Source organism: Liolophura sinensis, chromosome 5, assembly GCF_032854445.1.
Source record: "Liolophura sinensis isolate JHLJ2023 chromosome 5, CUHK_Ljap_v2, whole genome shotgun sequence".
Classification (NCBI taxonomy): Eukaryota; Metazoa; Mollusca; class Polyplacophora; order Chitonida; family Chitonidae; genus Liolophura; species Liolophura sinensis.
The window spans coordinates 6,122,507-6,150,480 of NC_088299.1; the positions used below are offsets into that span (position 1 = coordinate 6,122,507).

At 39.7% G+C, this 27,974-nt stretch overlaps 1 protein-coding gene and 1 long non-coding RNA gene across 3 annotated transcripts; one reads left to right on the top strand and one right to left on the bottom strand.

The window, feature by feature from the left end:
- On the top strand, positions 1–27,667 carry LOC135465826 (uncharacterized). Of its 2 annotated transcripts, none has more exons than XM_064743180.1 (14): positions 1–200; positions 6,527–6,679; positions 7,973–8,269; positions 10,507–10,603; positions 13,646–13,818; positions 14,398–14,540; positions 16,643–16,787; positions 17,763–17,854; positions 19,683–19,902; positions 20,524–20,690; positions 21,094–21,256; positions 21,656–21,844; positions 24,252–24,398; positions 27,560–27,667. In XM_064743180.1, the coding sequence occupies exons 2-14, from the start codon at positions 6,586–6,588 to the stop codon at positions 27,652–27,654; spliced, it is 2,022 nt and encodes a 673-aa protein (XP_064599250.1). In that variant the 5' UTR covers positions 1–200; positions 6,527–6,585; the 3' UTR covers positions 27,655–27,667. The 2 variants fall into 2 exon arrangements, with proteins under 2 accessions (XP_064599250.1, XP_064599252.1); XM_064743182.1 differs by lacking the exon at positions 1–200 and adding an exon at positions 512–609.
- On the bottom strand, positions 18,477–27,759 carry LOC135465827 (uncharacterized). Its single transcript, XR_010444069.1, has 3 exons — positions 27,626–27,759; positions 20,532–20,683; positions 18,477–18,960 (listed from the first exon to the last, which is right to left on the bottom strand). It is a non-coding gene; the product is annotated as an uncharacterized LOC135465827 (long non-coding RNA).
- Between the last annotated feature and the right edge of the window lie 215 nt (positions 27,760–27,974).

Consider the following 27,974-nt stretch of genomic DNA (forward strand, 5'->3'; position numbering starts at 1 on the left):
GGATTGATAAAAAGCGCACACTAAGCCTAGGGCGGCACTTTTCTAGATCAGAGATGATGTTGAGAAATTGGCCTGTGGACATTTCTTATAGACTTACAGTGTGTAGGCCTGCTTAACGCTGTATGTAAGACTAGCCCAACGTACACTGTACGTAATATCTCACGACGAAAGAAAAGAAAATCACAACCAATACCATGCAGGTAGGTCAGTGTACTAATTGTACTAATTCACCAATTCACACTGTCATCATATGCAGTTTTACACCAGGAGTTTGTCTGATGTGCTCATCGGACACTAACCGCTTTCCTCCACGCATATGCAGTCAAACTGTTGGGTATAGTGTTCCAGGCATTGGAGTTATGTTCCACGTTATGTATATTACATATAGGTATAAACAGCGATCGGACAATTCTACAGTCTATTCCGTATAAGGTCATGTAGAGGTTATCTCTACCGTCATTCTTTCGGGAAGTCCTGTGTTCTCGAAACAGGAAACACTGATGTGAACATATATATATACTGTCGTTCTCTACCATCATTCTTTCGGGAAATCCAGGAGAAGTAAAAACAATTTGCAAGACGTGTGCAAGACTACTGGGAGGGTATCAGGTTTGCATTTTTTCACATCGGTTGAGAAGCGTGGTAGCGTTAGTCGTTGAGGTCACCTATTTTTGAACACTGAAAGTAGAAGACAGCTGTTAGATGAAATTTTGCTTTATTTTTTCGTTACAAAGTATACTTTTTTCTGAAAATTGCAAATAATGTTCACAGATGTGCGTTTTTGGTCATTTTCGAAGGTAACGTGACCACAAGCCACTGGTGCTGTAAAACTGAAAAGTCGTCAGAAGGTACATCAACTACTGTCCTGTTTGTTCTATGGAACCATATGGCTACGAGTGATAATTTTGTCGTAAAATGCGTTTACAAAAACTTAAATTGAGTGATTTTTTACTAATGAAATTATTCATGTAGCTTACCCAAATAACCTAGCCGTACTTCTGCCATTGACTCCAACACAAGTTATTTTATATACGGAATAGTTATAATTGGGTTTAACCATATTTTTGACCCAAATAGCCTTAATTTTGAAGGCAGAAATCTCCACAGCTTTTGTACAGAGTACGCCGCGAGATCACTGTGAGCTGCAGCAGTGTAGCTACATGTCGTTGATATATACGTCGTTTAGTCTGTACCTAATCCATCATGCTGGCCTGCAAAGAGGCTTTTACTTCCTTGTTTAATTGAACCTCTATTCATGTTGGCTGTCGCCTTGAATTCATATACATTTTATGCGGAAATATTTTTTGGAGCCACCGGGCTTTTCGTTAGGAGCAGTAGATGATAAATAACATTCAGCTAAATGGGTGAAATGCTCATTTTGGCATATTTCTGTAAAGTTTTATCTCATTTGAAGGGCTGTGCATATTCTGATGACTTTTCCTGAAAATCTAGTAAAATGAAAGCTTAATTTTTTTGTTCCATGTTTGAATTTTATTCAATATCAAAGCTTTATGGTAATTAGCCTGCTAAGGGCACGAGATTATAGTGAAGTGTGCACGTACCTTTGTCTAAAAACCATTACAAATTAGGCCTAAATCCATGGCACGATATCACACCATCACTCGCGCAATGTTGCTTTGTGAAGTCACCCATTCCCGATTTCACTGTTACATCAGTCACTGATGTGATTGTAATATCGACCATTAGTGTAGATATAGCTGGGTGACAATTAAAATTTCTTAATATGAATCATTTCCATGTGTAAATTGGGCTTTGGCTGTCCAATGAAAAGAGGGCAAAAGTAGGTTAACTCTAAAAAAGAACTGGCCAATTAGATCGAACAAAAGCATTCTGGAGAATTCCTTTAGTCCAGGACAATAAATTTCAAAGAGTTATTCTTGTTCAAGTTCTGGTTTTTACGTAATCGTTAAAAAAAACTTCTCAAAATTTAACATAAGGTCTTTGTGTAAGACCTGTCTAAATCGGAAATGACAATTAAGATTCAGATTCTTTCCTTGCTGAGAGGATATTGCTAAAAACAGACGCGTTTCGAGTTGGAACTCTTTCGTCGTCAAAGGTAAAAAGAGTCCTATAGTGCCAAGTGACTTTTGAAATATGTTAGGCAACCTTTGTTGACCTTAATTTACTGATCACCTGTCTCACCCTAGACACGAGCGCACAAAGGACTGGGAAATTCAAAGAATAAGAGCATGCATGGTGACGAGATCAAAATTTACAGTGACATAAGAGAGCGATTCCTGCCTGTTGAATTTATTGTTATAGGGCTATACTTCTGACATCACTTAGCTCAAGTTGCATGCATTTCAGTAGAGATCTGGTGAACAAGGGATGTGGTCTAATTATTTAGCCAGAGTTCACATATAAGAAAGATTCACACTATGAAAAGAGACAGTTTCAAATAGGTGCATTGGACAATACTACAGAGGAACATATGTGACATACAGTTTATCTAGTAAATGTTACAAAGAGAAACAAACCAAAATAAAAAATAATAATAGAAAAAGAAATACTCAAAAAAGCAGCTAAATAGGAGGGTATATAAACTGAATTTCATTTAGTTAAATATACACCACTACCTGTCAAGTTTTCTTGGTAAGGATTGTATTTTTTCCATGAGGTTTGAAATAGTTTGAATTTTAGAGTAAATACCTGGTAAATTGTCTAATTTTTCTTTCAAAGTGTTATGCTCATTATCTAGTGAAGGAATGTTGTGCATAGCTGAGACATGCGCACTGGAAGTTCTTCGGGAATTTCTTTCAGGTTTCTTCCTGGTACAACCTCCACAAAACCCAGAGAAATCAACTTTTAAAATCTCGTCAGAATTTTTATTTTTTGGTACTAGCAGTTGAAATTTGAACACGTTTGTTTGAAGATCTCATTCATTGTGTGGTAAAAAAGCCGTTTTTCAAATTTTGGCTCATCTTGGTGAGTGTGACTTGTAGGCCTACATTATTTTCCCTAGAAATTCCTTGCTCCACGAAAACACGTTTTTTCAACTAAGTGATTTCACAGAAATAGAAAGGCTAGTTGTCCAGTGTAAAATTTGATGCCTTGTTTTGGTGGCATATTAAACATCAACTTGCTGTATGATGTTGATGCTGGCTTCACAGGATCATGTTTTCAAGAAAAAGAATAGACAAGAATAGGCTTTCGTCAGATCCGTGACTGGAAGACAGAGAACAGAACTATATTGTTATACATTTGTTAAAATGCAGTATTTGTTACTGGTATAGATTATTAAATTAAAACATAGCTATGTGTGTAAGTCTTCACAGTCACTGCTGTTGTAAACTTTAGTAATTAAGACTACGCATGTTTTTATTCTTAATACAGTATCAAGGGGCGCGTATTCCAACCTTCAGTGAAATATCCCAGAATAAGTATCTTGAGAATTCAGGATAACATAATGTTAATACTCCCAACATCAGTCTTAAAGTTCTCCACGGTCAAGTGTGATGTTTTGTGACATTTTAAATACCTATGTTCTTGTTCATGTTGATTCTGACTCAGCAAAATCCTGTTCTGTTTATTGAAATTCTAGGAATCGAATGACATAGTATAGATTATTTTTCCTCAGATCCTGAGTCTATTTACACAGACTGTGTACTATAGACAGTGTATCTTCTCAAAGGTGAAAATATGATGTCGAGGTCAAGCAGTCAACTGAAAATATACATTGATAAATTGAGGTGTCAGAGATATCCCATTTTTACATAAAGGTGTAGATCTGATTTTATTCGTGAGAAAATTAAAGGCATTCTGACGGCTACATATATTAAATTACCGTGGCTTTCTTAGCGTACATGCATACATTAATGTTGAACTTGGGGCGTCAGCATGGCATTGTGAGGTAACTTTATCAGGGTCAATGACATATCTTTATTGAACATCAGCCATCTAGGCAAGCCACGTCGACAAACATTCATAGCTTTGAGCACCCAGGTTCCTCGCAAGGAGCAGGAGGTGATAAATAACGGGGGGCTAAATGGGCGAAATGCTGACCTTGGCGGATTGCTAAGGTTTAAAGTACTACAGGACATTGAAAGTATCATATCTGAAAGCCAGATACATCTTGATTATCTTTGCCAGAAAGAATTTCTCACCTAAAAGTCATATTTTTCATTTTTATGTTAAAATTTGCTTTATTGCCCATCTCAACTGGGATCAATTCGCTTTCTATTCACCTCCAGTACAGTCACTTCATGTCACGTGACCAAAGAGTTGGCTCAGAGCAGCTATGGCTTCACTGCAAAACTATGACTAGACCTCTCAAGTATTGGCTTAGTGAAAATAACATCATATCGTTTTAAAACATGCTTTCGTTACACCCCATAACACGTTGCATTGTTGGCGTAGTTGTAGTTAAATATTTAAGGAGCAGTTTTAATACTATTGTGTAAGAACTACATGTTTAATATGATTATTTCAAATTTTAAGCAGTTTATATTTATTTTAGTCGGTCTACAAAGCCTTTGTTTCCTGGTTTGTTCTGATTTTGCGTGTTATCATGCATTCATGCATTTTATTGTCTAAAGACATATTTCCTGGCTCCAATATGTCTCGCCACGAGACAATGTGCTGCTAAATCCTAATCAGTCATTCATTAATTTTTATTTAGAGTTCATCCCGCTTTCTCTATTTACCGGGCCTTGACAATAAGCGATCGACGACGGTCCTGTCGTCGTTAGCACAGTTCAACGTTCGTTGATGACGACTTGTCCTCTATCAGTATAGCATCCTTATGTGTGAATCGCAGTGGGCAAATTCATAAGTAGCTTGTGACGCATCGGTGCTTTATTCCAGACGCTTTGGTTTCCTCTACCCATAAAGCTGACCAATATCGTAAAAGTCAAAAAGCTTGAGTAAGGGGTTAAACAGCAATCAAGCCAATGATGAAGTAAATCCCATTGAACTTAACCTGAAAGCCAACATTTGGAAAAGGCGTCTCAGATGTACACTACGCATTCCGCCGCTAAATACTTCCCAAGCTCACATCTTGCCTTCGTAGGTGGAATGTACTAAAGAAACCAGGACAAGACCAGTTTGTTGGAAAAAGCCCTTTCAGCTAAATGAAAAATACTTGCGCACTACACCTCCACAGTACACTTGCACACTACACCTCCACAGTAAACTTGCACAATACACCTGCACAGTACACTTGCACAGTACATTTGCCCATTACACCTGCACAATACACTTGCACACTACACGTGCACAGTACACTTACACATTACACCTGTACAGCACATTTGAACATTACACCTACACAGTACACTTGCACATTATACCTGCACAGTACACTTGCACACTACACCTGCGCAGTACACTTACACAGTACACTTGCACATTACACCTGTACAGTACACTTGCACATTATATTTGCACATTATACCTGCACAGTACACTTGCACACTACACCTGCATATTACACTTGCACACTACACCTACACGATACACTTGCACATTACAGACGCACATTACACTTGCACTTTACAAACGCACAGCACACTTGCACTTTATACCTGCACAGTACACTTGCACACTACACTTGTACTGTGCACTTGCACTGTGCAGGTGCACTTGCACACTACAACTGCACAGTTCACTTGCACACTACGCCTGCACAGCACACTTGCACACTACACTTGCACATTACACCTGCACATCACATTTACACATTACACCTGCACAGTACACTTACACATTACACCTGCACAGTACACTTACACACTATACTTGCACATTACACCTGACCAGTACATTTGCACACTACACTTGCACATTACATTTGCACAGTACACTTGCACATTATACCTGCACAATACACTAGCACATTACACCTGCACAGTATACTTGCAGACTGCAACTGCACAGTACACTTGCACACTACACTTGCACACTACACCTGCACAGTACCCTTGCACATTACATTTGAACAGTACACTTGCACATTATACCTGCACAGTCCACTAGCACAATACGCCTGCACAGTATACTTGCAGACTACACCTGCACAGTACGCTAGCAAATCTCACCCCAGGCCTGTATGTATGATTTTAGCCTGTTAAGCACTGAATGTCCATAAATCAATAATATATTTATTATTTCATTGATGTTTTACGACGTACTCTGGAATATTTCACTTATACGACGGCGGTCAGAAACATGGTGAGCAGATTCCAGGAGAAACCCACGGTCATCCGAAAGTTGCCGAAAGACCTTACCACGCACGACCCAAATGGAAGTCAGCATACATAAACCAGTAAACCATACATGTAGAAACTGACTTGTTAAATCTAAGATAATAGCCAGCTTTTATCAGATAAGTTTTCTGAGTGGTGCAACAATAAATTATGTTACTGCAAAGTAATGGTATGCTTTCTACAACACAATATCCGTTTACACCAACAAAAGTATTCTGATGGAAAATTGTGCCCCATATATAGCATTGTATCTTATAGCGGTAACATAATTCTGCCAGTTTAACAGATGTTTTTTTTTTCAGTGTAAACCTTGTTATTCCGTACAGATGGCAGTTCCCCCAGATATTGAGGCGTAAGGACCATGAAAATCATCTTGGTACAGCTTCTATGGTACATCCTCTTTCTGTCAGGACATGCAGGAGCCACTCCGGCAGTTAGTGGTGTTGAAATAGGCGGTGAGTTGACGACTGGTCTGTACAAAAATAACGATACGATATCTCTAACGGCATGACTCCCTAGAATATGTTCAAATAAGACGCCGTGGCAATAAAAAGATCGCCGGTCAAACGTTATAGAATGCATTAGTTGCGGGTTCAAACCAGGCCTTAGTTTGGGGAATGTGTAAATTTGTAGAATGTGTAGCTTGGTGACAATTAGCTGTCGAACGTATGTTAGATCAAATGTCTTCCATCTACCGTCGTATAAGTTAAAAAGCCTTGAGTATGGCATTTAATTTATTTATTTATTTGATTCTTTTTTAACACCATACTCAAGAATTTTTCACTTATACGATGGTGGATGGTCAGTTTTATGGGAAGAGAAAATTGGTATGACGGGGGTAAACTCCCGGCCCTTGGCAAGTTTCTGACGAACTTCCCCACACGTACCGTACAGATAAGCGCACCATATTGGTGGAGGACGAACGTTAAATTGTGCAACCGCCCACAAGAGCGTCTTCGACCCCTACACAGGACTAATATCTTGTACAAGCAGTAAGAGTGGAGGAGTACGGCATTGAACTACTGTACAATGGAATAAATAAATAAATAAATAAATAAATAAATACAGCAGAGGTTAACTGTAATTCGCAAGTCAGTCGAGCTACATGTAAGTTGTTAACCTGGTGACTAATCTGCTTAGTGCTGGTGCTCGGGATTCCACGCTACACGGTTAAATATACTTTACTTACGTTTACGTTTACTTAAAAGGTTGCAAGTTGAAATGTACATCAAAAGCATATTTTCCATTTAGTCTGTTTGCCCTGTAAGCTTAAAGGATACACAAAAATATGGTTCTTGTTTTATTATATGCAGTTTAGAATGTCTCTTAACACAAGTAAGAAGAAAAATTTTTTAGCCTCGTTCTTGGAGGCAAAAGTGGCTATATACGTCAGTCTTCCTAAGCCACCAGACCATGAATTAAATACATTTACATGTATTTGGAGTCGTGACATCCACAGGTATAACAACTCTTCGGGGTAAGAGTACAGATAGTGAGCGCTGTAAGCTGGTTCTTTTATGCCGATAAGTTCACTTCTGACATCATTTCCGAAAATTCCGACCATTGACGGAGAATATGCATACAGCAAAAGGAGGTAATTGTGAGATATATAATATACTCCATGTTTAAAAAAATATCATTTCAATCGTATTTTTTGTTTGTTTTCCACATGAATATGATTTTCATTTTTAGAGTTACTTTTCGCAAATCGTTTAACTAATGCATGGTTTTTAACTTTCTTATTTCAGAATTGAGAAATGGTAACACAAAATACAACAGTCGGATGGAGCACAACACATTTTGGTTATATGAAGGAGAAGAGCTAAATCTGATATGCCTGGTGAAGAACGGGTCATTCCTCGCACAAAATAATACCTTTGTGTTTAAACACGAGCAGGGTGTTGTAAAAGAACTGGTAACGGATGGACAGGCAGAACAGTTTCTGGTTATCAAGAAAGTGACCGAAAAGCACGCTGGTCTGTACAGCTGTCGACTTCATCCAGGGGACAGTCTCGTTGGCAGGCTAACTGTTCGCGTTTCCCCGAGTAAGTAGAACCTATAGAAGGCTACGGGACTTCTGTGATAGGGAAGTGTACGGTACAATGGCTCAGGAGCCTCACACCAATGCGATCGCTGTGAGTTCAAGTCCACCTCATCGGCCGTACGTGGGAAAGTCTACCAGTCTGCGGATGGTCGTAGATTTCCCCTGGGCTCCGCCTGGTTCCCCCCACCATAATGCTGGCCGTCGGGGTATAAGTGTAATTATTTTTACTCTTGGTGCAGTTTTGTCATCAAACCAGAAGGGTCCGTTTAACAGAGGTTATAGATAGGTCTGATTGTCTTTAGCTATCGTGAAATAATTTGATTTTTGAAGTAGGTTAAGGTTTTGTACTTTGTAGGGGATGTTGGGGGTAATGTGTCAAGTCGTGTGCTACGAATACATTGTGACGTGTATTATTAGTTTACTCAGTGATACTGAAATTTATCCCGCATCGGACAAAATACTCTTTGCTGGGTAAATGAAGATTACTGACACCATATATTTCCCTATCCTATCACTGAGTCACCATGTACCGTATTTATCATGCTAAGATGATAAAGTGCAAATAAGACCCATCAACTCGGTTCAAAAGACCCATGTATAGGTGAATTGCTTCAGTGATGTGACCATTGCATTCACAGCCCAGCAAAGGGAGATAGCCTACTTGGCCTCGGACCCCCATTAATTTTCCATAAGCGACAATGTTAACGTCTAGTGCTGTAGCTCAGTCCCAAACATTCCGTGGCCAATAAGCTTTGGTGCATACCTGGCCCAGCCTGTGAGAAAGAAGCCATAAAAATCTTGACATAGGTTGACCGTCAAAATCTGGACCTTTCCATGCCGGCAGCTGGGAGGCGTGCCTAGCAACGCCAAGGGGACGTCACTCGCAGCCTCATCACTACCTCACACCTTGTGTCCTCTCACCCAGAATTTCAAACTTTCATCAATAAAGCTCATACCTCCTCAAAGTTTAGACAGTTTCCAGCATTTTAATACCAAGCATGCACCTGTGCACCAAAAATGGACGCCTGGGAGCAAAAAAAGACTTTATACCCTAAAATTCACAGAACTACAATCGTCCCTACCGAAAAACGGAAGTTGTAATGGGGGTCTGTGTCCACTTATTTGAGCATTCAAATGTTACACATTTGACGTCGTTTGCAGGATTCGAGAATATATCTGTACCACACTTGACCGTTGTTGTCCAATCAAAAGCGCAACATTTTTTCTAATGCGGGATAAACGTTGCTGTGGGATAAATAGTTACACATTGCTGTTGTGTAATAGGTACACAGCCATTGTTGTTGTGCATAATAGTTACACATGTTGTGAAACAGACATAACACATCGTTATTATGTAATAAATACACATCATTGTTATATAACAGTCTTGAGATTTAACACGCACACGTCGTTGTGATATGACAGGTACACATCGTTGCGATATAACACGCACACATCATTATGATATGACAGGTACACATCGTTGTGATATGACAGGTACACATCGTTGTGATATGACAGGCACACATCGTTGTGATATAACAGGTACACATCGTTGTGATATAACAAGTACACATCGTTGTGATATAACAAGTACACATCGTTGATATAACAGGTACACATTGTTGTGATATAACAGGTACACATTGCTGTGATATAACAGGTACACATTGTTGATATAACAGGTACACATTGTTGTGATATAACAGGTACACATTGCTGTGATATAACAGGTACACATTGTTGATATAACAGGTACACATTGTTGTGATATAACAGGTACACATTGTTGATATAACAGGTACACTTCGTTGATATAACAGGTACACATTGTTGATATAACAGGTACACATCGTTGATATAACAGGTACACATTGTTGTGATATAACAGGTTCACATTGCTGTGATATAACAGGTACACATTGTTGTGATATAACAGGTACACATTGTTGTGATATAACAGGTTCACATTGTTGTACACAGACTGAGACGGAAAATGTTTTGTGCGGTGAAAATGTTACATTATTTGTTTTAGAGCTGAACGTGTGACATTGCGTTTTCGAAATGAAAATGTAACATTATATGTTATAGAGCTGGGAATGTAACATTGTATGGTTTGGGCGCTGAAAATGTAACATTATATGTTTTACAGCTGAAAGTGTAACTTGGTCTGTTTTCAAGTTGAAAATGTAACATTGTATGGTTTGGGCGCTGAAAATGTAACATTATATATTTTAGAGCCGTTGAACTGTATAGTTTATAACTGGGATAGGTTGACCTGTCGCTGGAACGTGACCAATCCGCCCGACACCCGGTTAGTTTGGACAATAGTAGGGTAAGTTATTAAACCAATCTGTCAATGAATGCACCTAAGGGTGCATAAATCAATTGTTGGGCGTGACCGACACTTCTTGAAGTACTGAACTTATTTCCTTGAAAGTTAGAATACATCTTCCCAATTGTCTAAACTTGTGCATGATTAAGTTCAATTACATTTGTAAATATTTTTTGTAATAATGGATTTTCATGAAATCATATATTGTCCATGCAACGCCTTCTAAAGTATTGCACGCATAGCCCTTAAACTTTGTGTATATCTTTAATATCATCTAAACATCTAGATGCTTAATAATAATAACAGTATGATTATTATTTTTATTTTCATTGCTACCCTTATTTCACCTTATTCTCATTTCTTCCTTTAAAGTGGTGGTACATACACCAGTAGTACAATCAGTGCACATCAAGAATAGTCCATGAAACAGCCTGTATGAAGAAAACTAAGCAGTATGATGTACTTTCAATGTGTTTAAGCTTTTTTTTTTTAGTTTTGTTTAGTATAATATATAGTATATAATGCGGCCTAACATATAAACTACAACAGAAATTATCAGCTGTCTTCTTGAGGCGTAAAATGGCTTTAATAAACAATAGTTTTCCTCAAGGCCCCAGAGATCAGATCGGAAATTAAGTAGCCTGCTGTGGTGACGTCAGCAGTGATAACTGTCAAAACAACTTTAGTGGCGAATTGATGGCGCTAGGCAGGTCCGCATTTCCAGTACGTTCAAGGATGACAACATTTCCGAATATTACCAGTACTGACGGAAAATCAGCATAAAATAGAGAGGCTGTTGAGATATATAAAATATGCCTCAAATATGAATATATTTTTTCTCGCTTTTTTGGCGCACCTTTTTTCATCTTCCTTAGAACGATTATACTGCTTTTACAGTACCTTTTCACGCGTCCCTGAACGTTAGACTGTGCAAATGGTCTCATGAAAATCTCGCGGGCCGATTATTGTCAGTAAGGTCTCGCAAGCAGTATACTTTGTGTAATTTAGATTGTAAATGACGGAGTGATTCGTTCCGTTTTCATTATAGCTGCTATATGTCACATCCGATATAGTACATCATTTAAATTCCAAAATGCTAGCCATTGAAGCCAGGCATGTTCAGTATATGGGTCGGCCATTGGACTGGTTTTCGAATTTATCATTTATTTATTTCATTGACGAGTAGATGTTTTACGCTAAACGCAAGATTATTTCATTTATACGACGGCGACTTGGGAGGAAACCGAGCAGCGGAAACCCACGAACATCCGCAGGTTACTGTAAGACCTTGCTATTTACCACCGGAGAGAAGTCAGCATGAGCTGGACTTGAATTCACAGTGACCACATTGATAAGAAGCTCTTGGGTCTCTGAGCCCCGCTGGCACGCTAAACACTTCGGCAAAGGGGAACCCGTTTTCGAATTTGTGAGGTCTCACATACACAGTTCGACTGTGTTTCAGCCTTAGTCTGAAGTCACGCAAACCTGCACACATAATTTTGTAAAAATTGGAAACAATAATAGAGCTTTATTGCACAGAAGCCAACAACCTAAGTTAGGAAAGAGCATGAATGGCTACGCAATAACCGAGGCATACTCCTTACAGCGTGTGCGCCGTTCTCTACGTTCGCTTTACATCACTGCCACCATTGCACAAGCTTGATCGTGAGATCCTTAGACACGCACGTATAGTTCAGGCTCAAAAATTGTTAGGCTTAACCTCATCACTGTTGTCCCTGCAGGGAACTATATAATCAGCATTCATGAATGAACTTGTTTCAGGTGTTCGTTGTCATGTTGTATACGTCTGAGATGAAGAGAATGCATTTGTATAAAATATTATTAGAAACAATGGTTTTTGTTCTTTTTCTGACATCACTCCCTACCTCATCACGTGTTCAAAATTCTAGCATCATTCAAATTAGTTTCTGTTAAATTTAAAAGATTATCAGTGATGATAATCAGTGGGACAACAGTGATGAAGCCTAACAGTTTTTGAACCTGAACTATACGTGAGTCTCTAAGGATCTCACGATCAAGCTTGTGCAATGCTGGCAGTGATGTAAAGCGAACGTAGAGAACGGTGCACGCGCTGTAAGGAGTATGCCTCGGTTATTGCGTAGCCATTCGTGCTCTTTCCTACTTTTGAAAGAATTCTGACATCAAGAAACTAGGCCAAATATTGTCAAACAATGTTCTCTTTCGATTGGCTTCCTACTAGTATGGCGATAAACAAGTTTACCCAATTTTACAACTATACTTCTTTTTTCAGGGTATTTTCATAGCAAAAGTTCAGAATATATATCAAATTTCCAACAAACACTGTAATTAGGACGGATTTATTCATATTTATGGTCTCTTGAAAAGAAGGGTTATACCGCGATCGCTTTTTTTCTGTAGGTCCGTGGTCAGCGGATCAGAATTGTCTCAGGTCAAGATCGAAAGCGCCAACCCGATCAACGCCTGTTTGTATCTTTAATAAATTTCATAGTTCTCATCGGTTGTTGGATTCTGTGCAATAAAGCTCTATTATTGTTCCCAATTTTTATGTGTGCAGGTTCCGTTTGTGTGACCTCAGATTAAGGTTGAAACACAGTCGAACTGTGTATGTGAGACCTCACAAATTCGAAAACGGGTTCCCCTTTGCCGAAGTGTTTAGCGTGCCAGCGGGGCTCAGAGACCCAAGAGCTTCTTATCAATGTGAATTCAAGTCCAGCTCATGCTGACTTCTCTCCGGTGGTAAATAGCAAGGTCTTACAGTAACCTGCGGATGTTCGTGGGTTTCCTCTGCTCGGTTTCCCCCCAAGTCGCCGTCGTATACATGAAATAATCCTGTGTTCAGCGTAAAACATCTACTGGTCAATGAAATAAATAAATGATAAATTCGAAAACCAGTCCAATCGACAATCGATATACTGAACAATTAATGAATATGGGGTTTAAAAACAATGATCAAATAAGTAAGTATTTAAATACAATGGATGTTTTATATCGTTTATGAGTTTTGCTAGTTTTCTAGTGTTGTTTTTTTTTCTTTTGTAGTCCTTTTTATTACGAATGTCCCCATCATGCTCCGAATTTCTGCGAGTGGAGGGTTGACGATAACAACCATCTAGATAGTTTCAAACCTTATATGTCCTATTACAAAATGTGCCTAGTCTCAACGAATGACACTAGATGTTACTACAAGGAACGTGTTTACCTGAATACCATAGGTATGTATACGGCTTTCTAGTGATACACTATGTCGAGATAAATAATTCCAACGGTACATTTCAGTACTAATTAGGACTGTAAAACATTCATTTTCCTATTTCACCGTGGCGTAGTACAGTTTAGGTACTCTGATGTTGTCTTTGCTTAGTCTTCACATGCTACACACTTACTCTGATGTTGTCTTTGCCTCAGTCTTCACATGCTAAACACTTACTCTGATGTTGTCTTTGCCTCAGTCTTCACATGCTACACACTTACTCTGATGTTGTCTTTGCCTCAGTCTTCACATGCTACACACTACTCTGATGTTGTCTTTGCCTCAGTCTTCACATACTACACACTTGCTCTGGTGTTGTGTTTGCCGCACACTCCTTACATAGTACACGCTTATTCTGATGTTGTGTTCGCGTTTATTAGACACTGTACTAGACACTCATAGATGTTCAGTGTCATAAATCCTGTGCTAAAGACGTACTCTGAGGCTGTGTTTGCCTTTATTAGAGACTGTACTAGACACTGATGAATGGTGTGTGCCTTAAAGTCTGTACAACACACTTACTTTGATGTCTGACTTACAGTTAAGCCAGACCCTGTTCCGCTTAAAGACCTACGGTTGTCGTCGCCATCAAGCAGGACATTGGAGATCAGGGGGAATAACACTTCTAAACACAAAGTCAATTTGTTGTATCGATTCCACCTGAAAGGAGGTTCAGTAAACCAGGTGTGTCTTGTGCTTAATTTCTGCATATAAACACAAGCAAGTACATGTAACATTAGAGTTCTGGATGATGTGTTATTCACTGACTTTTTCCTGGATTATTTTGGTTTAACGTTTTTCTGTTATTTTAATTTTAAAATTTATTTAGTTTCATAAGTTCGCTTTACTCTGATACGACGACGGTCTTTTTTGGAGGGTGGAGGAATCAATGTTGCATACGGAGTAAGATACCTGATAATTCTTCCGTTTTAAACACAGAGATGGCGGGATAGGTTTGTGGATGGACAACGTAGTCCGGATATAATTCACATCGCGCGCGACCTGTTGTCTCTTGTCCGATGTGGAGCAAAAACCCGCTTGCAAGCCCATGTAGAGGTAGTTTACCGCAGAGAATCCTGTGATTTTACACATGTTTGAAACGGAATTGTTCAGATGAGAAGTTGTTGGAGAGTCTGTTAGCTAATATTCTAGATTTAAGATTTTAGCTATATTCAGCAGCCAGGGCAGCTACCCAGAGCCTAAGTATAAGAACAGGGGATTTAGTTCATATTTAATGTACTGTCACGCATTTATTTTGGAGCTAAGTACGGGACTGAAAACTTGGCTGAAAGTTATAAATCTGGTATTTACAAAATCCAGGCCCACTTCCTTTCTGTTTATCAAGCTGTTTATAGACACTTACTCTGATAATGTCTTTGCCTCAGTCTTCACTGAGAAAATACTCAAGGCCAAAATGTTACCTATGAAGTGCCATATACACTAGCGATGAGCATTTCTGTAATAACTATCGAGATAGTAATCACTCATTATAAAAGATTATATAATGGTATAAACTGTGCTAATATTTGATTTTATATGTTTTAATTGTTTGATCGGTGTTTTACGCCGTACTCAAGAATGTTTCACTTATACGACGGCGGCCAGCATTATAGTTGGAGGAAGCCGGACAGAGCCCGGGGGAAACCCACGACCATCCGCAGGTTGCTGACAAACCTTCCCACTTACAGCCGGAGAGGAAGTCAGCATGAGCTGGACTTGAACTCACAGCGACCGCATTGCTGAGAGGCTCCTGGGCCATTACGCTGCGCTAGCGCGCTAGCGCGCTAGCCAACTGAGCCACTGAGGTCCCGCTTAGAACTGAGTCCGCGATGATGTTCAGGGAAAGATGCCCCGTTCTATCGTATAGGCAAGTCATGTTCTGTTCTGCAAGTATCGTCTCGGACGAGTAAAAATATATTCTCAAAGTATACTAGAGATTTACAGTGAAAAGGGTGATATGATTGCTAGATTTCTAAAGATCTAAAGAGTTATAATCCTAATGACTTTAGAGGCGAACGAGTTGCATCACCATAAAGTCATGTATTTGTATATTTGATTGATGTTTAACACCATACTCAAGAGTTTTTCAAGAACCACCGATCTTTGTTAAGTTACAAACGGGAATATATGCACACCGTATTGGTGGAAAACAGGTAGTGCTTATTGAACAGTGCAAACAACAATTCGTGTGCTTGAATGTGTCTCAAATGTAAGAATTTTAAGTTATTCTAGACCAGTGACATGTAATTAATTGCTATTAACATCACTGCAGTTTTTGTTTCCCAAAATTCTACTGAAGCCATGGCGTTGAGTAGCATAGAAGTCATTACTGCTTAGCGACTTACTAACAGGTAGAATAAAACCGTGACTCAGTTAAATTGCCAGGGGGCCAGGTTTCGCTGGTTATGTGTGTCCATCAGCCAACTATCACACTGTTTGGTGCTGCTCTGGCTTTACTATCCATGCTGTAGTCTTTTCTGTCTTTTTCAACACGATGTTTGCAGCTTGTCTGTATTAACTTATTGAATGGCCCTACTTTTGTTTGAAGGAATGTGGACAGAGGGTTTTTTGTTGTTGTGACTACTACTCTTTAAGTAGCCCTGTGTGTCTGTTTCTGTCTTGTCTGTCTATCTGTCGGTCGTTCGGTCACACTTTGATATCCCATTTTTAAACGACATCGACCGTTTCCATGTTGTTTCTATTGCGAATCAACATTCGTCATTATTTGACGGTCAGGTTCCTTTTATGTTTTTTCTTCTCTTCAATTTCGGTTTGTCCTCCGTAAGACCTGGAACTCGACGTCGCTGTACTATCACTTCACTGGACTCACCCCATACACAAGATATACTCTAGCGGTAACTTGTGTGCCAAAGGAGCAAAGCCAATACACAAGCGAGGCGGTTCACCTTAATCTAACCACACTTGCGGATGGTAAGCATCCTAAGAATTTATGTTAATGTTCGCTCTCTTTTTCCTGATCCGTACATGTATACCAAGAGTAAACCGACAGCTATATTCATGATAATTTTGTTCTAACGTTGCGCTGAATATTTTTAATTTGGTAGCAAATCTCGTAAATAGGGTACACATGAATGCAAAACTTCAGCTTCGTTAGGTAAGATATTGAAGTCCAGAAATTGGTAATTTAATTTAAATTGGCACTTTATATGCAGACAGATCATCAGCGTTAAATCAACACCCCAGTGCATTTGTGTTTTACATGCACGCAAAACTTTGGCCCAATACATGCAGTAATTTGTGAGATACCACCCCTAACATTTACTTTAACACTGATTCAGACAATTTTGTAATTTATTGTATTTAACATACGCACAGCGAATCAGCGATGTATATTTTGTCAGATTTTGTTTGATATTGATTCTAATACGCAATACATTTAGCCATGCATTTTGTAATTTGCGGTACACATCACCTAAGTGATTTGTCGGGCAAGGGGGCTCCGTGGCCGAGGGAGTTAGTCCGCCAACGCGGCGCAATACCCAGGAGCCTCCAACCTATGTTGTCGCTGTTAGTTCAAGTCCAGCTCATACTGGTTTCCTCTCCGGCCGTAAGTGGGAAGGTGTGCCAGCAGCCTACGGATGAACCTGGGTGTCCCCCGGGCTCTGTCCGGTTTCAACCCACCATAATGCTGGCCACCGACGTATAAGTGAAATATTCTTGAGTACGGCGTAAAAAACCATTCAAATAAGTAAATAAAATACATCACATAAACGATGGAACATCCCCCTGGTGGCAATGTGCTCTACAGATGTGCAATGCTTGAGCTCAATACACACAGTACTTATTTATATACCATCCTTAACATTTTTGTATTTGGTGTATATATTTTAAGCTTTATAGACTAATGGGGACCTTTTTATGAGTTGATTTCTTCTTTTCTTGAAGTTCCGGACGGGCCACCAGGTGTCACTTCAGGTGGATTCTGGCAGGGTTTATGTCGTGACAACAATACACGTGACGTCATCGTATATTTACAGGTGCAAAACACTTTTTTCACTTCTATATCCATTAAGCTTTTGACTCCTGGCTAAGCGCCTATTTTCCGAAAAGTGCCAATTAAGACAATTAAAAGGGGAAATCTGTCACTAATCTGTCGACTAGCGAACTAAATACTGTCTCCTTTTCTGTCGACCAAGTAGTTTCAAGTATTCGAAATGTCCAACGATCTGTTCGGCAGAAAATTAATGTTACATGGTAGGCTGCATAATTTCAACACTATACCGTGTCTTATATTTGAAGTTAATATGGACATCTCCAGTTGCCCACAACACAATGGGAGGTAACCCTGTCAAAAAAGTCTATCTTAGGCCATGTTTTTACATATAGCGACTTGAATGGAAGGTCGATGTGAGACCCCGGGTAAAACTGGGGCAATTTTCAGTAGACATACTGTCATGACTATATGTAAATGACATTTTAAATAGCAGCAATATGTCTCTTTAAAGCGTAGGCGTTTTCAGAAATGGTTGCCTTTAAATGACCTACAAGTCTGCCTCATTAACATGCACGTATTAAATGGTTTTCTTTAAAGATCAACACAGACATTCGTATATCGCAAGATCAATTCCCAAAACAACGTTTAACACAAACCATCCCAGGTCTAAGATTTTATTTGATTGGTGTTTTACGCCATACTCAAGAAAAAGACCCTTGAAAGTATATGAAGTACGACATTAGGGCGGATTCGTGAAAAAGAAGCAGTTAACAGTTTTCATTGGTGATGGTAAAACGCAAAGAGTGATCTTGGCGAATAGGTGATATTAGAATCCAGGTCGTGTAGCATGCTAGTTACTAAGTTGTGGATACTCCGACGTGGCCATCTAATTCCACACGATGACTATACAACCCCACACAGATATGACACAGAAAAGCCGGGTGAGGACATCTCGTCCCGATGGTAGAGAGCAAATCGCCCGCGAATAGTACTGTCTTCGTGCCGCGGGTCGCGAGCCTCTGGGCGAGGGGCGAAATGTCCTCATTTGGTTTCCATAGAGTAACGGTGTTGGATGGAATAAACTTGACACGCCAGTTTTTGCAGTAATAACTTGTGACGTTGACAGTTCGTACCCACCGGAATACCTGTCTGAAAACATTTCGGTTAAAAGTAACAAAAATAAGACCATTGTGAAAGAGTTCGGATCCAAGAGCGATAATAACCATAATAACCCAACCTCGGACATGCTGAAATAATATGATAAAATGGCATGAATGAAAATGCATTGAAGTAGACGAAAATATGAAAATGATGCAACTTTCGGATATAAGATCGCGAAAAGTTATATGTTAATATGGTCTTTAATATTTTGTTTCGATTTTTCTTGCCGGAGAAAAGAGTATTTGATAATAATTTTGTATGGCTATTATGACCATCTTTTCGTATATATCGTCTTAATAATAACATTCGTAATAAGGATATTTGATAAATATATTTGAATGCAAATTTGTTTTTTTACATCTAAGCTCACGTGCTTAATCTGAATTATGATAATATATTTACGCATATATTAAAACTATAAATATGATTAAAATTCTGGTTGAACACAACTGTTATGTGCACAAATACATTTATTACACAAGTTTAATATTCTCATGTGGAACATTATTGTGTACAGACAATATATACAAAAAGGTGGTCCCAAATACGCATCATACAAAAAAATACTTTCAAAAGACTATATTTGCAAATAGCTGTTCACACTCTATCAACATTTCTTACAAGAAATAAATATGCATAGAAATCTCAAGGAAGAATCAAAGAAAAACTTAATCCATTTCAATGTACTCTTTCGTGCTTTCTGCTTGCAGCCAATTGATGATGCTCTGCGTAATGCACCGCGTATCCGGTATAATGTATGTGCGTCCGACACGGAGTTCGTGTTCGCCAAGGAGCCAACATGGGGAGACAACTCCATACAGTTACACCTAAACTGTGACGCAGAATACAAACTGAAACTGTGTGGCGAATCAGAAGTAGGAGGTTCTAATCATGGTGCCAACTTGACAATCCCTCCCTCTATTTCTAAAGGTAAGTACATTATCTAACTTATCTAACGACCGCGCATTCCTTTCTGACATTGACCTCATATCTAATGGGTTTGCATACCTTTGTGACACATATCCATTGGGGCTGCATATCTTTGTGACATCTGTCGAGACATCTGCTCGTATCCACTGATGGTACATGCCTTTGAGACATTTTTGAAGACACCTGATCACATCCAGTAAGGTTGAAAACCTTAGTGTAAAATGTCAAGACGTCTGTTCATACCCAATAAGGTGCCTTGCATGCGTTAGTGTCATTTGTCAAAACGCCAGGTCATATTGAAAATGGTTGCATGCCTTTGTGAGATTTGTAAAGACGCTTGTTCACATCCAGTAAGGTTGTATGCCTTAGTGATATTTGTAAAGACGCTTGTTCATATCCAATAAGGTTGTACGCCTTTGTGATATTTGTAAAGACGCTTGTTCATATCCAGTGAGGTTGTACGCCTTTGTGATGTTTGTAAAAACGCACGTTCATATCCATTAAGGTTGTATGCCTTTGTGACCGTCGTCAAGACGCCTTCTCATATCCAATGATTTTGGATGCCATTTTTCTAGACGTTAAAAGGAAGACTTGATAATGAGGAATCATATTTTAATGCAGGTACTTACAGAAACTTTGACCTGATTGTTGAAGAGGATACAGATTTAAATGTCGTAATTATGACGTGGCCGGAATTCGCCCGAGATGTTCAACGCCTCAGCCCCGATGTTCAACACTTCACTGTGTATTACTGCAAACGTGGACATCTTGATATGCCAATCTGTAAGGTAAACACATCATAGTAAATTCCTAAATTCATCTATACTTGTGTGATTGTTTTTAGCGTAATCCTGAAGCATTTTTTGCACTCATACGATGGCAGTCAGTTTTGTCGGTGGTGGAAACTATTGTGCTCGGGCGTGAACCACCGGACATCGGTAAATTACGGAAAATCTTTTCCACGTGTGACTTGCAGATATACACACCATACTGATGGAAGACAACATCAACGAACGTTGGGCTGCCCATACTGTCATAACAGCTTCGGCAACAGCTTATTGTCACAGGGGCCAAAACCAAATTGGCACCAGCTGGATTTGAACCTTTGTCCTCATCATGACCAGGGGTCGAGAGGCTGAGACAAACAATGCTGTATATTCTGTATATGATGTATTTAATTTTTGTTTGTAGGACAACATTGAGTGGATACATTTACCTCCGTCAAACAACTATACGTTCAACTTAACCGAAGATTTTTTGAGGGTGACCGGCGACATAATGGTTGGATTATCCACGGACTCACAAAATACCACTGGCATTCTTTGGAGTCCGTGTGTATTCATGAAACGTGCAGGTATTTACGTAAATTTTTATATGCGAAGTCGCACTTCTTCCGTAGTGGCCGATCACTCATCGATTTACATGCATATGGATTTATCAACAGGGTTCAAATAAAGTGAGAGGCCTCGGTGGCCTACTAGTTAGCTTGCTAGGGCAACGCAATAGCCAAGAGGCCTCTCATCAATGTGGTCGCTGTGAGTTCAAGTCCAGCTTCCGCTGGCTTCCTTTCCGGTTGTACGTGGGTACGTCCATCAGCAACCTGCAGATGGTCATTTATTTTTAATTAATGAAGAATCAGTTAAAGTACGTGACCGTGGAAAAAAATAACGTCAAAAGGCATGGAAATCAACACGTAAATAGCATCCTGTATTCACAAATCCCTTACTTTCTACCTTTCATGTTTACCAAACAGATTTACAAAAACCACGGGGACTGCAGGTGACGGAGAACGAGGACCAGAATTTGGTGGTAAAGTGGAACCCCACTGAGTGTGAAGATCGCACCGGTGTTGTACAACACCCTTTTGTCAGACGATACCGTGTGGTGTACTGCGAGATAGACTCCAATATGTATTCAACTCAAGAACGACATCCGTGCCCAGGTTATTTGTTACTGTTATCTAACTAAGACGACTACTGCATTAAGTGTGTTAGTGACTTGGAATGTGGGTTTGCAAGTACATCCGTGGGATAGAAGTTAATGGATGGGTGGTACTTATGATTCTGTGGTAGTCAAATGGGCGGATAGGATGGCTGGTCGATCTGTACAGATGGGTAGTCAAATGGGCGGATTGGAGGATTGGTCGATTCTGTACGGATGGGTAGTTAAATGGGTGGATATGATGGCTGGTCGATCTGTAGGGATGGGTATTCAAGTGTGCGGACAGGATAACTTTGGATTCTGTAAGCATGGGTTGTCAAACGGGCGGATTGGATGACTGGTCGATTCTGTTGGGATGGGTTGTCAAACGGGCAGATTAAATGACTGGTTAAATATGTTCGGATGGGTAGCAAAATAGACGGAAAAGACGACTTGTCGATTCTGTACGGACAAGTAGTCCAATGGGCGGATTGAATGACTTGTCAATTCTGTACGGATGGGTAGTCAAATGGACGGATAGGATGGCTTGACGATTCTGTGCGGATGGGTAGTCAGATGGGCGGATTGGAAGACTGGTCAGTTTAGTGCGGATGGGTATTCAACTGGGCGGATTGGATGACTGGTCAGTTTTGTGCGGATGGGTATTCAAATGGCTGGATACGACAACTGGAGGATTTTGTACGGATGGGTAATCAAATAAATGGGTAGTATGACTGGTAAATTTATATAGGTAGTGCTGGTCAGTTGGGGAACAAGATGACGGGTAGATTTTATCCATTTTTGTGTATATGAACAGATGGGCTGTCAGATAGACGTGTAGGTGCTCTGATGGGTTGTCAGATTGACGTGCAGATGTACTAATGGGTTGTCAGATAGACGTGCAGATGTACGGAGGGTTGTCAGATAGACGTGAAGATATACTGATGGGTTTTCAGATAGACGATCAGATGTACTGTTGGGTTGTCAGATAGATGTGCAGATGTACTGATGGGTTGTCAGATAGACGTGCAGATGTACTGATCGGTTGTCAGATAGACGTGAAGATATACTGATGGGTTGTCAGATAGACGTGCAGGTGTGCTGATGGGTTGTCAGATAAACGTGCAGCTAGATGTGAAGATGAACTGATGGGTGGTCAGATACACGTGTAGATGTGCGGATGGGTTGTCAGATACACGTGTAGATGTACGGATGGGTTGTCAAATAGTCGTACAGATGTACGGATGGATTGTCAGATAGACGTGCAGATGTACGGATGGGTTGTCAAATACACGTGCCGATGTACGGATGGGTTGTCAGATAAACGTGCAGATGTACGGATGGGTTGTCAGATAGGCGTGCAGATGTACTGATGGGTTGTCAGATAGACGCGCAGATGTATGGATGGGTTGTCAGATATACACGCAGATGTACGGATGGGTTGTCAGATAAATTTGCAGATGTACGAATGGGTTTTCAGATGGACGTGCAGATGTACCGCTGGGTTGTCAGATAAACGTGAAGATGTACTGATGGGTTGTCAGATAGACGTGAAGATGTACCGTTGGGTTGTCAGATAAATGTGCAGATGTATGGATGGGTTGTCAGATAGACGTGCACATGTACTGATGAATTGCCGGATAGACGTGCAGATGAACTGATCGGTTGTTCGATAGACGTGAAGATGTACCGATGGGTTGTCAGATAGAGGTGAAGATGTACTGATGGGTTGTCAGATAAATGTGCAGATGTACGCATGGGTTGTCAGATAGACGTGCAGATGTACTGATGGGTTCTCAGATATATGTGTAGGTATACTAACATTTAATATGTAATGGGCAGATTAATGTATAAAAGGAGAGATGGGTTATCAGACAGAGCATTATATGTATAGACCCGAGGATTACGAACTTATCTTAGATTTAAGTCAAACTTAGTCTTAGCTTCAAAATAATTTATCACGCTAAAATTGTGCGGTAGGATTTTTTGGTCCACCACGGAAGGCTGTCTTAATTAGCGGTTATTAAATCCACCGTTAAGTTCAAGTTGAAGTTCAGGACTAATAATGCAAGGTAAGACTGTGTCTGACAAAAGTAAAGGTGACGCGTTGTCAAGATAATTGTGTAGCTGTAATTAGGGCCGGATGGGTCGTCAAGATAAATGTATAGCTGTAATTAGGGCCGGATGGGTCGTCAAGATAAATGTGTAGCTGTAATTAGAGCCGGATGGGTCGTCAAGATAAATGTGTAGGTGTAATTAGGGCCGGATGGGTCGTCAAGATAAATGTGTAGCTGTAATTAGGGCTAGATGGGTTTGTATTTCACACATGGATAGACAAGTGGAAGGATGCGTAGACAAGTGGAAATCAAGTTTGTACTCAACTCTACGAATCAATACCATTGACTTAAATGAAATTAAATTGCATTCAGCTTCAGAGAGAATGAAAATTGTTTCCAAGGATACCAGTGTCGAGCTCAGAAATGTGCGGCCGGGTTATCACTATGCAGTCGCTGTACAAGCCGTTGTTGAAGACAGAGATGGCCCGTGGACAGAATGGAAGGAAACACAGATAAGCCGTATGTATGAATGACACTACACCTTTGGATTATCGTAAGCATGCGCGTACCTTGTACACGTTGGTTGTGTTAAGTCTTTAACATTTTATGGACCTGCATGTGTAAGTACACAGTACCTCGATATTTTATGCGATCTTCTGGTGTGTTTTAACTGGGGCTGTTCTTAAATACTTATTCAGTACCACGTTAAACGCTAAGCACTCACTCACTCACTCACTCACTCTAAATACTTAGTGTTTTTGCTCGTGTTGTGTTATTTTACGTTATGTGTTTTAACTGGTGGTGTGTTTAAATACATATTGTGTTTTTACTCGTGTTGTTTTATATTTTGTGGTGCGTTTTAACTTGCGGTGTGTAAACACAAACTAGTAATTTGCTACTAATCTAGCATTTACACATCTGAGACCGCAACTGAGGTAAGCTGACGAGAGGAGATATTTCATCGGAAGTATATGTGGCAGTTTGCCAATCTATCACACTGTCGTTACTACTCTGGTTTTCATCTCTGTCTTGTAGTCTTTTATATTTACCTGTGGTGTGTTTTAGTTTGCGATGTGTTACATGTATATCTTCCGGTTAGTTTTTTTTATCCGTTGTGTGTTATAATTTGTGCTGTGTTTTTACACCTCCGTGAACAAAGTTGACGGGGCGGGTGGGGGGTGGGGGGGGGGGGGTGTAACTGGAATGACCCTGTCTATCCGATTTTCTGTAGGTGCGAATTTGCCCAAAATTTACCCAAAATACTGCGCCCTTTTCGATGGAACTATACATTTTGCCTTTCATTTGAACTTGTGCATGTCTAAGTTTAATTGCAATCGGGTAATTATTTTCTAAAATTAATTTAGGGCTTGTCCATGTATTCAAACTTTGTCCATACAACTCTTCCTTAAGTACAAAAAATATTTCTATGAAACCTACCATACATCTTGCCTATCGTCTAAGCTCGTGCATTCTTAAGTCTAATTTAGGACTTTGCGTAAAAATGCATTTCCGTGTATTCAGATTTTGTCCGTGCAAAACTTCCTAAAGTACTGAACCTATTTCTAAGAAAGGTAGCATACATCTTCTCTATAATCTAAACTTGTGCATGCTTAGGCTTAATTACCGTCGGGTAATTATTTTCATAATTACTCCAGTTGAGATACTTTGAGCAATAATGGATATTCATGTGCACTGTATTTTCTTTTGATTGCTACATTTCTCCATTCAAAATGGATGTACCAGTGGCGCAACCAATGAACACCACAATTGGTACATGAAACAATCTATGTGAAGCCACACTTGCCAACATAGTATCCTGTCATTTCTTTGAAGTTTTTCTTAGTTTTCTTTCTTTAATTTTTGGAAATTTTGGGATATGGAACGGGGGCAGCTCGGACATCTGGATTCTAATTACCTATGATATGTTTTTATATGTGGTGTGTTATCTTGTGGTGTGTAACGTGTGGGTTAACGTGTTTTAAGTTGTGGTTATCTTAAGTTATAGCAGGTAATGTGGTTTGTCTGTGGGATATCAGAGGTCGTGTGGTTTATCTTGTGGGTTATAACAGGTAAATGTGGTTTGTCATGTGGATTATAACTGGTAATGTGGTTTGTCATGTGGATTATAACTGGTAATGTGGTTTGTCATGTGGATTATAACTGGTAATGTGGTTTGTCATGTGGATTATAACTGGTAATTTGGTGTGTCTTGTGGGCTATAGCAGGTAATGTAGTTTGCCTCGTGGATTATACGAAGTAATGTGGTTTGTCTTATGGGATATAACAGGTAATGTGTTCTGTCTGTTGGGTTATAACAAGTAGTGGTTTGTCTGTTGAGTTATAACAGGTAATGTCATTTGTCTGATGGATTATAGGATGTAGTGTGGTTTGTGTTGTGGGTAATGCGGCTTATCTTGTGGGCTATAAAAGGTAGTGTGATTTGTCGTGTGAGTTATAACAGGTAATGTGATTTGTCTCGTAGGTAATGTGATTTGTCTTGTGGGTTATAACAGGTAATGTGGTTTGTTTGGTGGGTTATAACAAGTAGTGTGGTTTGTCTTTGGGTTCTAACAGGTAAATGTGGTTTGTTTGGTGGGTTATAACAAGTAGTGTGGTTTGTCTTTGGGTTCTAACAGGTAAATGTGGTTTGTCATGTGGGTTATAACAGGTAATGCGGTTTGTTTGGTGGGTAATAGGTAGTGTGGTTTGTCTTTGGGTGATAACAGGCAAATAGGTAAAATATGACGGTGCTGCGACCGGACCATACTACTGTGAGCAGGGCTCATACAGTCTTCCTTGGAAACCAAACATTCCACAATTTTTTGGGTGAAAAATGTACTCCTCTAAGAAATGTTTTACGATACCGAGCAGAAATGATTTCATTTTAAAACCTCCTCGCCTTTAGAACATGGATGCATTAACGATCTGACCCAGTTTTCATCTGCGGTATAAAAGTATTTTCTTACAGCGTTTATAGGGTGAATATGGTATTCAGTTTTTGTTCCTTATACATAGCTGACAAGATGGTGTATATTTGATGGGTTACGTCGACATCGAGGGATTTGCGAGTCTTAATGAATTGCCGGGCGTTACGCCACATCAGCAGTATATCACAGCCATTTCGTTATACAGGGAATAGACATCAGCCGCTCATTTATAGACCTGTGCACTCACCAGCCTTTTTAACAATTAACGGTCGATGTCATTCGCACAATGCGCAAGAACACTTGCTATCTATCACACTAATGTGAATGTACGTCCGGCAAATTGTCTCAGTTTCCTCCACACATAACCCTGCCCTCTTTGTCGTGTGAGTGACAAAATTCTTAAGTGTATCGTCAAAAAAAAAAATTTATAACATTTGTTACCCCTGTGCCCAGCTTCGGTTTTGAAAAGATTTGTGCTGTTTTGATTACCCTCACATTTGTCAGACGTTTTTCGGTTGTGAGAACTTTCAGGCCCTTAAACATATATAGGTAGGCTTTCTTTCATCTATGGGTAACAAATTCACGAAAAAGAATTTTGCTTGAGCATGCTGTGAACCGAAAAATGTTTACGATAATAGAGAAAACTTGAGCTTCTATAACGTTAGCTAACCATTCTGTGCGGTTCGGAAAAGGCCAATGAACTGTTCGGTCGGGCAATTCAGGCATTAATCATTAGCGTTTTATTCATTTCAGGAACTATAACAACAGGAGAAATAGCAGGAATTGTCATTGGAAGCATTGTTGTGTTGTGTTTCTCACCTTACGGTCTGCTCGTACTCGTCAGGTAGGTACATGTATCGCACAGTACTACTGTGGTGTCTGACGCTGTATTGTTTTTAATCCTTGATCAACCTTAGGTCATATCTCGTATACGACGTTGAAAGCTATATCCCCAAATCTACTGAACCAAATCCAATGAGAAACAATTCATTGGAATGGCAGTGATGTAAAGCGAACGTAGAGAGCTGCACATGCGCTGAACAGAGTATGCATTCTCTAACGGGGTTTTCTGGCCCTCTACAAAAGGAGGTAAATCTTGTAACTCCTGAAACAGCAGCGCCCTCTACCTGCTTGGATAACACTGTGGTTTTTATCTATAATCATTTGC